This window comes from Argopecten irradians, chromosome 16, assembly GCF_041381155.1.
Source record: "Argopecten irradians isolate NY chromosome 16, Ai_NY, whole genome shotgun sequence".
In the NCBI taxonomy this organism is placed as follows: Eukaryota; Metazoa; Mollusca; class Bivalvia; order Pectinida; family Pectinidae; genus Argopecten; species Argopecten irradians.
The window spans coordinates 5,455,072-5,467,371 of record NC_091149.1 but is presented as its reverse complement, the minus strand read 5'-3'; the positions used below and the strand labels follow the sequence as shown (position 1 = coordinate 5,467,371).

The 12,300-nt window shown below is 34.8% G+C and overlaps 1 protein-coding gene across 27 annotated transcripts in view; it reads right to left on the bottom strand.

The window, feature by feature from the left end:
* The window catches only part of LOC138310935 (tensin-3-like), a 329,375-nt gene that overhangs the window by 18,371 nt on the left and 298,704 nt on the right, over positions 1–12,300 (bottom strand). For 23 of the 27 annotated variants that reach the window (XM_069252269.1, XM_069252273.1, XM_069252277.1 and 20 more), the window contains 4 exons: positions 9,084–10,529; positions 5,282–5,637; positions 2,540–4,189; positions 236–416 (listed from right to left, as the gene is read on the bottom strand). In XM_069252269.1, the coding sequence (XP_069108370.1) occupies positions 236–416; positions 2,540–4,189; positions 5,282–5,637; positions 9,084–10,529 (3,633 nt within the window). The remainder of the gene's footprint in view (positions 1–235; positions 417–2,539; positions 4,190–5,281; positions 5,638–9,083; positions 10,530–12,300) is intronic. The other 4 variants (XM_069252279.1, XM_069252283.1, XM_069252284.1 and 1 more) reach the window with 4 other exon arrangements.

Sequence of the window (12,300 nt, the reverse complement as noted above, 5' to 3'; positions counted from 1 at the left end):
AGAGTGACAAATTCTTATTGAAGTCTTAAATTTATTCTTTGAACTGGAAGTTATTTTTCATTTCAGGACAGTTATTGAGAACATTGGTTAAATATTTCATGTTTTTCTAAAGACTTGGAAACCTGTGAAAAAAGGAAAATGGTGACTGAAAATAGGATGACATGGATTATACACCTTAAAATGTTAGTGCTATGACAATGATGAGAAAATTAACTTAATGAGTTATCTCCCTTACCTGCTGAAGCGACTGGGCTGACCGGGAAGCTTGGCGTCGTGGCACCAGATCGTCCCATGGTTCCCATACCCTCGGGTTCCAAAGTCTGGACCCCGGGGCCGATTGGGCGTAGGCTGATTTTATCCTCCTCCACGACGCTGATCTGTTTTGGTGGTGGGGGTGCGACGGCTTGTACTTGGTTCTGTACGATAACGGAAATATTGTCTAGGTTAATTCATGTCTGAGTACGATCAGAAAATGTAAAATTTATATATAATACCGTGTACTTGATTCTGTATAACACCAATAATGTCATATATTTTCACAGGAGAGAATATTGAAAAATTTAATTTGATGATTCAAAAGCTGCAAAAATATCCGATTATTTCACTGCGGTCAAAACGGACAAAAAGGTCCGAATTCAATTTCCAAATAATTCAACGTACAATTCAGTGCACAATACATAGCAATATAAACCTGATGAAATAAAACTTCTAAAGTCATTTTATTTAAAAACATTGTATCAACGGAAATTTATTCATGTATACGATTTAATTGCATGACTTGTTCCCAAAGAAATAAACACTACACCTACACAGCTAGCCGGATCATGTTCAGATTCAAAAGCATTGCCAATGTACAGACACATTCAATAAAGGTACACTCATTTCTACAAGGATTTATCAAATCAATTCCCAGGCAAGCATACGATTGAATAAAGATTTGAGTCATCAAAATGAAAGCTTTCGATCTATTTTTAGGTTTGATAGATTTTTATTTTGTAGTTTCACACGGTGGCCTACACTGAATAACATATAATTGATGGAAAAAACCACTAAAATCAGGTAAAAAATACTCTACTTGAAACATTAGAGTGAGATGATTCATATATATACATTTCTATTTTGTATAATATTACATTAAAATGTATATTTTTTATATATTTTGTGCTATTTATCTTGTTCATGCTTCATTAGTTTGCATTAACAGGTATACATATATATGTAACAAATGTTCATGCAGCAATGCATAGGTAAACTTTTAATATCCTTACTAACAGGTAATGAGACTGCTAAATGTCAAAACTATCAGCCAGGTAACAGGTTTCTACTTAAGTGTTAAAAAGATTTCAGTTGAAATTTTTAAGAAACGATCAATCTAAATGCATATGAGGATTATAATTCATTCACCCCTGAAAACTCATAATGAACTCTTCCAGCCTTTGAATTCAAACAGTTCAAATACATCTTCAGGGGTGAATGAGTTAATATTACTAAATAAAACCACCAAAGTATCCTATCAAAAGTAAAGTTGTCCTGTGACAATTAATCCCTAGTCACAAAAAAATCTCTGCCATCAAATTAGTCCCTGACACAAAGTTTAAGTCCTTGCCACATCTGGCCACAAATATACCCTGCAAACAATGCAGTCTGATACAAATAAACAAATAAATAATCCATTGTGAATTAAATCCCTGTCACAAAAAGTCATCTGAAAAAAAACAGTTTTTGTCTCAGACAAGTCCCTGAACGGAAATAACATGCATGCTCAAATATAAGCCCCCCCCCCATCATTTCAAGCTCTTTGAAGAGTTCTTTGGAGTGAAACATACTCATATTTCTAAAACATAAAATGCTGAATAATTGCTGTTTAATTAAAGTTGTTAGTAGCTAGATCATGCCATATAGCTCTTGTATACATGACATATTCTTAAGATCCATGCGTTCCTGTCATGCAGCTGATGTGGCTGTTCCAGTAAGTTAGTTGTATACTAGATAAACACTTACAGTTCTCGTCATCAGAAATTCAGGATGAAATATCGAAGGTGGAGGTAGAATGTCTACATTTATACTGACTTAAGAGATTGAGGCATACCCATCAGGGGAGATAAGATATGGACAGTACAGAACCTTCCAAAAAGAGAAATGTAATTGAATAAATGGTGAAATGGTCTGTATAGCTAAGAATTGCTGAAGAATTTAGATGAGTAATTTAAGAGGATGAATGTAAGATTTACTTATGAGATTGAGTTCAGAATAGTACAGTAACTTTGTGCAAGGACAAACATGTCAAGGGGAGATAACTGAGAAATTTGAAATAAAACAGATTATCTTCAGATTCATACAAAAGGAAGAAAATAGTAGCTATGTCCAAAGTGATGGCAAGACATTCTCATCCGAAAGAGAAAGTCGATTGCATTTGAGTTTTTCATAAATGAAGTATCAGAGAGCATCGTCCAAAGGGAGATAACTGAGAGAGAGCATCATTCAAAGGGAGATAACTTGAGAGAGAGCATTATCCAAAAAAGAGGTAACTCCGTTTTACCTTCTTCTTGATAACCTGACTGTAAATTGCTTCGTCTGCAGCCTTGTTAGACTCGGCTATGGTGAATTCTCTTTGTGATTTGGTCTCCGTTTTGGTTTCCGAGTCTATTGTCTGGTACTCGGAGGTGACAAACTGCTTCTGTCTGCTGATGGTATTAGTAAATCTGGAGTCTACTTTTACCTCCTCGGACCCCTGTACAGAAGCAATGGATTGGTATTCGGAAGAAACAAACTGCTGTCTTCCTGACGATTTTGACATCTGTGAGGCATCAACAACAGTGTAGTGGCCGTTCTCGTCAACATCAAATTCAGATGTACCGCGATTTATTTGGTTTCCATCCGAATGCTTTTGTTTGACCTCTAAATGAGCAGTTTTATCAATGATATCTCTTTCCTGTTGAGTTGCTGATGATAAATTTCCAGCAGAAGTTGGAATCTGGTCCGATTTTTCCATTTTTAAAGATGATCCTCCCTCGATGAGATAAGTATGGAGCATCCCTAGCTGGTCCGCGCTGAGTTCTCCCTGACCAGGTACGTTGATCGTACACTCATGCTTACCATGGTGGTTAGTCGACGGCACCGTTTTGGTCTCGCTGACCAACTGACCAGTCTGTCTATCTGTGACTGAGGTCATCTGGCCGGACCAGGTGGTAGAAGCACCCTGCTGATTAACAGCCACATTCGGTTGAACATGTTTGGTTGAAGTTGTAAATTCACTCTGTTGTGAATGGGTCATCTTCAGTCCTGGTTGTTCTTCGTGCATCATGGCGATATGCTGTTCCTGTCTTTCAGCGCTTGATGCCCCGGTAACTGGGCAGACCGCTGTTGAATCTGTGACAGTCTGAGTTTGAAAGCCAAAACTTGGAACAGGAACGTCAACCTCATCATCTGTCATGACATCTTGTTGATAAGGCTTAAATTCTGTAGCAACAAGACTACACGGTGTAGGAACTTGCTGACTTGTGGCAATATAAACCCTTTGTCCTGCATCCACTTCATCTCGGCTTCCTCTGCGGCTGCCGTCATGTGAGCTAATTTCATCTCGGCTGCCCCTGCGACTGCTATCCTGTGAGCTAATTTCATCCCGACTTCCTCTTCTGCTGCCATCTTGCGATATCAACTCATCACGACTTCCTCTTCTGCTGTTGCTGCCCCACAACAGTTCTTCTCGTGTCTTCATGGTCTCTCCGAGAAAATTCCTGCGTTCTCTGTCACTCTCTAGCTCATCTCTACTGCTCCTGCGGCTACAGCTGCCCCATTGAACTTCCAGTTCATTTCCCTTGCCAGAGTTATCTCCCCTTTGATCTTTAGCAACCGTCAGCGTGGTTGGGCTGACCTCTACCACTTCCTGTTTCTGGTCGATACTTTTGAGTTCTTTCCGCTCTGTCGCACTCATGTCAGCTGTCACTGTTCGTGTGTCAAGGTTATAGTTCAAGGTCATGTCTGGTTTCTCTTTTGTCCAAGCTGCCAGTTCTCCGAGCAGATTATTCAGAGCAGTGTTCGCTTCTACAAACGACATCCTGGTGTCCACTTCGCTTGTATCGCTGTTCTCGCTGACCTCTGACCTGGGTAAACTATTGAACTTTGACCCTGGCAGAGAGGTCACGTCCGATGATCTTCTTGGAAAATTTTCCACTTTTCCATTTCCTTCCTTTTAAATGAATATTTTGATTTTATAGAAGTTAATATCTAAAATATGAAACATGAGATTTTCTTTAATGTCTCTAAAAAAAAATAAAAAAAAAATTTCTAGCATTTTTTGATAATGCTTTATACATGTGTGACAAGGGAGATAATCATTTTTTTTCAATTTACAAATATCTTAAAATGAGTATGTGATAGCCTAGATGTTATCTAGTATAAAATATAGACATATCCACAATGTGATGTCAGTTTCCTATTAATAAATGTAGGGGTAAGAGTTAGATTTTTGTTTTACCGTATGTGATATTGGGAAAGGGATGTGGTCAAACCGTGAATTAGCGTTGGGTTGGGGTAGAGTAAAATTTGATGTGATTTCTACAAACACAGGTCAAAAGGTCAAATTAATCAACAACACATATTATAAACAATGCATATTCAATTAAAAGTTGTTTTTTTAGCATTAGAACCTCAACAAAATCCAAACAATTTTTTTATCCAGATTTTCTAAAATGCATGCAAAATTAACTTTTCATTTTGAAATGATTTGAAAAAAAAATCTCTTGGAAATTATATAATTTTCTTTTTAAAACCATAATCTAAAATGTTATTGATAATGTTGAGGTAAAATCCAGCTCACTAAATTTCTTTCTTCTAGAGAACACTTAAGCTCAAGTTTATTGCACAGTAGAAGTTATCTCCCCTTATTCATAGTTATAAATAAATGATTAAAAGGAATATTTTTTAAACTTTCTTTTGTGTTTTTATTTACAGTTATTTCCCCTTCATAGAACTAATGACTGTTTATAAAATATTTTATATGCAGTTAGCTCCCTTACTTCAATTTTGAACAGAAACAACAATATAGACTTTGTCAGAAAATAAAAATAAATTTGCTGATATTTTAATCAAAGAAATTATCACAATATGTATATCAATTCCTTATCACAATATTTTAATTTCAGGGTCTAAAAGTATTTTAAACTTTTTAAAAAATTATGAATTTTTGTCGGCATTGGAGCATCTTAGTTTTGTTCTCTACTAGAAGTTGAGGATACCGAGTGAGCTGTGAGGTTAGTAGAGGGTAAGTATATATACGTACTACCGTGAATGAACCATGCATATTCATGTTATCCCATTCGGGTGACGTGCATCTCTGGTGAGGAGGCGGGGAAAGGGGCGGGGCCTCTCCATGTCCGTCATAATTACTCACAGACTGTGTCTGTTGTTGAAACTGTTGTTGTTGTTGTGTCTCGTACTTCCTTGTCTCCACCCGTCTCGTCACATGTCGTTCCGTTGTAGAGTAGCTCTTCTGTTGTTGCTGCTGTTGTTGCCATGGCTGCGTGGCGATGATAGAATTAGAAGCAGCCTGGAGAGACTTTTCCAGTTCTTCCAGGCGGTTGCGTTCCTTCTCAACTTTATCTTTCTGTTCTTGTGTCGTGCTTCTTTGAGTCGTTCCTGTAAATAACATTATACACATCTAACCACTTTCCCTGATAAAGAAACAAACGTTCCTCAATATTCAACAGATTATTTCCGGTGCCACAGGAGATGAGAAGAAAGAGGTTTAAATTTACTTACAACATCAGTCTGTGCAAGATATTATTTTATCTTTTCAAAGATTTTAAAAAGAAGCAAGGAAGGGAGATAACCAAACAAGAGAGATAATTCTCAAGAATTACCACTCTTCATTTCATTTAGAATTAACCTTGAATAAGATATCCAACCTTTTTGTTTTTAATTTTGCCTTATCTTGTCACTGAAGAAAAACTGCAAATAAAATGAAATTATTTTCTCTCCTTCATTTCATCTCCTTGGAATTTTTTTAACTCTACAAAGATAGGATCTTACTGAACAGTACAATTGTGTTTTAACACATTTGCTAAATTTTATTGAATGAAATTGCAGGATATTTCTTGAAACAAAATTTTAATTAGCAAAAAAGAAAATTTTACAACATCTATGCAACAGAAATGAAAATCATTTTTTCCAATAAAGCTCTAAACTAATTCATTTTTTTTCTTTCACAACAACAAAATAATTCATCACATTAAGTAAATCATAAACAATGAAATCAAATACACGTGCAAATTAATATAAAAAACAACATAAAAACTGAGAAATAGAGAACAAAATCAGGTTAGTGATTAATCTGAACAAAGAGAAAATAAAAGACCAAGAAATATTAGTAAATTAAGTTTGGTGTGTTTATACTTACACTTCTGATTAAATAATGCTTTATTAATTCAGCTTTAAGTGCATTAATTAAAGGCAATTAAAATTGCTGTAAATTAGTTTCTTAGTAATTCACAACTTTGTTCTGAGTAATTTTTTTTTTTAACTTAAAATTTTTTTGAAGAAAATTTTAAGTTCTATGAAGCCAAAATCCATGCATTTTTATTTTTTAATTCAGAAATTATTTTTTTTATATATTAATTATGAAAAGATTAGATAATTTGGAAAACAAATGTGAAGTTGATGTTAATAATTAGTTTAATGAGTTAGTTTAAAATTAGAAAAAAACACAAATGAATAAAAGAAAGAAAGAATAAAAAGCAAAGAAGATTAAAGTGAAATGTCTGCAAGTTTTCATTAAACATCCTATAACACAACACTAGAATTGCATTGTGATTTTGTAACGGAAAAGGTGGGGATAAGGGGAGAGAACTTGGGCCGGATCATGGGGAATAGGTAATCAGGATTCGTCGGTCGATGGGAATAATTTTTGCACCAAACCCATGGTGACCCTGATCAAGACATGAAGACACATCCTGATTGGCTGTAAAGAAATCATACATAAAATATATGCGAGGTCAAAGTTTAAAATAATACAAAATGATGGATCAATCTCAATGAATATAGTGTAATGAGCATTGTAGCTTTAGCGTAAAATGACCGTTTTAAGAATAAGAAACTTTCTAAAAGTATCTGAATAAAAGAGAGAAACTTGTCAGCAATCAGAAACTTGAGCTTGCAAATTCCCTTACACATGTGATTTCATTTTCATTCCATTTGTCTATGAGCAACAGCCAAAATAATCTTCTTTGAATTTTGGAAATCTTCAATTCATTAACATCTGAAATTTACCCATCAGTTAGAATCATTTAGATCAATTTCTTTTTGAAAATGAAAGATTTTCTTTGATTGAAACTGATTCACCACTAAAAATTCATAATAGACAGTTCTAGTTTTTAAAAATAGAAGATTTCAAATGTGTCTTAGGGGTGAATGAATAAATATAAAATTAGCTCTCAGAAATGTTATGATCCAAATTAATTCCAATGAAATTATAGATGGAATCAAAATGAAATCCAATGGAAGGGATTTTACATCAGATTGACAGAGAGCGATAAGTTTGTTAAAGACATTCATACACAACATCCTGGTAGTCACATACATAGGTCAAAGGTTACACACTCTAGGCCAATCAAAACCTTCAATGATATCAAGAGGCGGAGCCATGACCATATATGGCAATGCAGAGCAGAAAGGCAAGGAAAGTAATTTGCACGCATTTCAGTTTCTCGTTTCCTTCAGCAGCGACACATTAATTCAAATTTTCCTCATCTGCTTTGTTTATGGCAAGTCCATCTTTTTTTCTAAATTGTATCTTATTTTTAAATAAATATTTTTGAATTTTTATTGTTAATTTGATATAAAATTTTGTGCTTAAATATTATATATATATGCTCAAAATCTATTTCTGCATTGATTATTGATAAAATTAAATATCCGATCCAGTGCCAGAAAATGAATATGTTTGGCAAATGCATCGTGATAACAACAATAAGAAATAAATTAGAAAATAAATAAAAAATAAATATGAAAAAATAGTGCAATAACAGATATATATGTATATTCTGTGTTGACAACATATGGTGAAAATAAATTTGCAGTAAAATTTATACATAAAAAAAAAATTCTTTTAAAACGTATGAAAATTAAAATAAATATACAAAATGGACTAAATAGTTTAGCAAAGCAGATGAAGCTAATTTGTATCCCAGCAACAATCACATCCACATCATGTCCCGACAGATTCTGCCATTTCTATCGCTGATATAAAGCATTTAAACTTTTCTTTCCTTACACCATGTATTCTACAAGATACCTGATTGTTTTGTACCTGTAAATTTTGAAGTATGTTCTATAAGAGCGTTAAGCCATAAATCTAACTCTAAAAATTCAAAAATAAAGCTTTTCTTAGCAAAGGAGCCTGATTACAAACAATTTAATTTATCTCTAAACATCTAAATAATATTTGAATTTTAAGGCTCGGATGAAAGCACATTGTGTCTGAAAATTAAAAAAAAACTTTTTAGTTTTCCTAAAAGAAATTACAATAATCAAAGCACATAGAAGCTGAAGCACTGAAAGCTGTCTATTCTTCTGTTTCAGAAGAAAAATACATAATAGGTAACCATGAGATATTACTTATATTGAAAAATAACAATTAAGCTGAAAGAACAAAAAATTGTCTCTTCAGAAAAAGTTTCATATTAGATACCTATCTGAAACACTAAATAGCCGACACTAAAAGCAGATATTCTTGGAAGAAAGAAATTGCGAGAGAACTTCTGGTAAGTAAAAGTTTGAATGCCCATATACAGCAGAGAAATGCAGTTTAGAACAATTTTATTATCGTTATAGACAAAAGATCAATTGTGATAAGCAATTTTGTCTTGCAATTTTGTCTTAAGCTGATTTTCTTATTTTGCTATTAAATCAAATTTTGTTAGGTATACTTTTTTAAAGAAGAAAGCAACTGCAATCGAAAGAGTAAATTTCATTCAGATAGATTTTTCATTCCAACAGGAAGAGGAGAAAACAGGGAATGCTGGGATGTGATAGGCTGCGAGACTTGTCGATAGGTAGAACAGGGACGGGTGCTGGTCGCTTCATACCTGTCCCCTCTGCTCCGGGTGTTCGGTGAACATACACTTCCGTGATGTAATGCGACTTCTTCTGACCCTCCGGATGGTTATACTCCTGAACCTCCGTAAACTTTGTTTTCGTGGGGGCATGCACCGGCAAGGTCATCTGTATATCTATACTCTGGTCCCGTTGAGGCTGCTGCTTTTCCACCGAGGTCCGTGTTGTGGACACTTGGTACGTCTGCTGCTTTTGAACGGGAGAGAACGGGCGAGGGGATTGGGGAGGGGTCGTTACACTTATAGCTCGTATTACTGCAGGTTTTATTTCTTGTTCAGGCTCCTTCTTTTCGATACGCCCCTGCCACGAACTAGTACTCGTGTTGCGGGAGCGTTGCATGAAGTCTTTGCTACTTGTTCTGACGGGAGGGGTGACGGGAGATGTTAGAGGGGGTGGGGCCCGTTGCTGACCCGGGGATGGGGGTGGTTTTTGAGTTGATGAAGTGCTAGTTGACTTATAGGATGTGCTAAAGAAGGAGTCACCTGTAAAATTCGGAGGCGAGAAGGACCGGGCTGGTTCAGATCGATCAGTTGAGTATGAGTGGTTTTGAGTCACGACGTAGGACGAAGAAACTGGTCCGTTGGCGACGGGTGGCGGCGATGAAGCAGTGCGATATGTATCCATCGTCGCTTGTTCTTCTGCCTGGTTGTGGGCACGCTTCATAAAGTATTTATTTTGTGCCGTCTTGAGTTCCTCTACCAACTGACGTTCCTGTTGTACGGTTTTCTCGTCTTTGCTATCCTTCCGCTGTCTGAGTTTTTGTTGTTGCTCTTGTAGCCATGACGACGTCTGTTCGTTTGGAGACATGGACCTCGAGCTGTCCATTGTCCGATTGAAGGTCGATTCATTATTATTATAGTACCTGTTATCATAGTCTGTTCTATAGGGCAGTGAGTGAGTTTTTGGACTTTCAGCCTTCCGCTGAAGTTCCGGGGACGTTGGCCCTGATGTATAACTAAATGCATTTTTAGGCACATAGGACTTCTCCTCTGTTTTAGTCATGGTATAATTCCTTTCCTCTTTATAACCCCCCGGGATTTTATAAGTAACCTCGGCAGTTTGATACATAGTTTTCCCATCTGGAGTAGACTGGGTGTCATATGTACGGAAAGTCCGGGTATCCTTGGAAACCGAATTAGCACCAGTTTTTGGGGGACTTGTTGGACTTGACACAAACACTGAATCGTTAAGAAGGTCACTAAGAATCATATCCAACTGTGTTTGTTCGTCCAATGGCGGAACAGACTTCTTCTGTCCGCCAGAAACACCGTTGTTGTAGCTGGATTTGGAAGAATTCAGAGTCGAGGAGAAGCTTTGGTGAAGCGAATCGTTGTTATTGACGTTAGCGGTGTATTGCGGAGTTATGTTCACGCTTGTGCTAGTGGTGTTCATATTAGAACTGGTATTACCTGCAATACCTGAAACAGAAAAGAAAATCAGCCGTCATTTTTACATTCAATGTGGATCATTCAAGGGAAACGTAACCAACTTACCGTTATTTTTAAACGTTACAAAATCTTCCATTCCTTAACGGAATGCATCCTCAACCCATAGTCCTCCTCTTATAAAAGTTTGACCAATTTTTATATTAATGTCTACAAAAAGTTATAAAATATATGACATAATTGTTATCTATTTCTTTGTTTAATAGAACAAACCTGTTCATGATTTCTCTAATGTTTGATGACAAACTCCTTAATCAGCCATTGTACATTTGTGACATTTATCAAGCCACAAAATCATTTTAAATTTCTCAGAATTCAGCCAACCATTAAACTTCAACACATAGTTCTTCACCCAAAAAACAATCCTAAGCTTGGCAGTGTATGTGATATACTGGATACATACTTTTTATTATAATAAATGAAGTCTGGATATGATAATGTTGGAAGCGAACCAAAAAGTTTGTATATATATTCATACTGTATATCTCATTATACATCTCGTTACAGCTTTATTACTGATAATTAGTAATGTATGTTTTTAATTACAAATCGGATTACATAAGTTAATTAATGTTGATGATAATTGCGAAAATGGTTGTAATCGATGGGGAAAAACTCCATGCATCGTTGAACACTACTATGACTATCAACATCAGACAACTTCAAAGACATTTAATACATACTACCATCATAATTAACAAATTAACAATTAGAAAATCATTCAAATTTGTCATAAATAACTAATTAGAAGAAGAAAAGATTTTTTGAAAAATCATACAAAAAGGAAATCATTCCACCAAAGAAAAGTACCAAGAGATGTTGCTACAATAACAAAACTACAGAACCCATTCAGACGAATTTGTAGATGAGAATATAACGGCGAGAAAATAAGGAGATGCTTTTCTTTACACAAACACTTGTGGTAGATGTTTTCTAGTCTACATGAAAGTCAGTTTTACCAAAATGATGACTAATAGTTCTTCTCAGTACTTTCAGTACTTTGATATACGATAAAATCTCATTCTTATTATCATGGTACTTTCAGCACTTTGATCAAATTTTTATTATCGTTAAGAAACTCCCAGTACATTCAGTACTTTGATTTAAAATAAAATGTAATTTTTATAATCATGGTACTTTCAGTATTTTGAACTAATTTTTATTATCCTTACGAAAATCCAAGTACTTTTAGTACTTTGATTTAAAATAAAATTTATTTTTTTATTATTATGGTACTTTCAGTACTTTGATCTAATTTTTATTATTATTAAGAAGCTATTAACAACATGCATATCATTTTACAAGTTAAGTAAAAAATATGATACATTGAAATTTCTAGGACAAAAAAAATCTAAATCAAACTAGCAGGCACAAAAAACTTTACATGACAAAGATAGATAACTCCTATCATCAACAACATCACAAGGGAGACCACTCTAAAACATTCTTTCTAATATGACATGTTAAAATGAATGATGAAGTTTAAACAAAGGTTATAGGTATATGGTTGTAGCCAGGTGTAATCCAAATATCACAGTACATACTTGTAATGGTCACAGATCATCAACTTAAAATCTCATTATAGATATGATTAAATGCATCAATATATGATTTGATTTCTCATTTCAATATTTCATTTGATTTTGATTTTAAAAATTTAACTAGCAGCCAATCACAGATCGATTTGATCTTTATCTTCTATATGCCATTGATTTGGTCTAGCTTTTTTCTTCTTTATGTATCT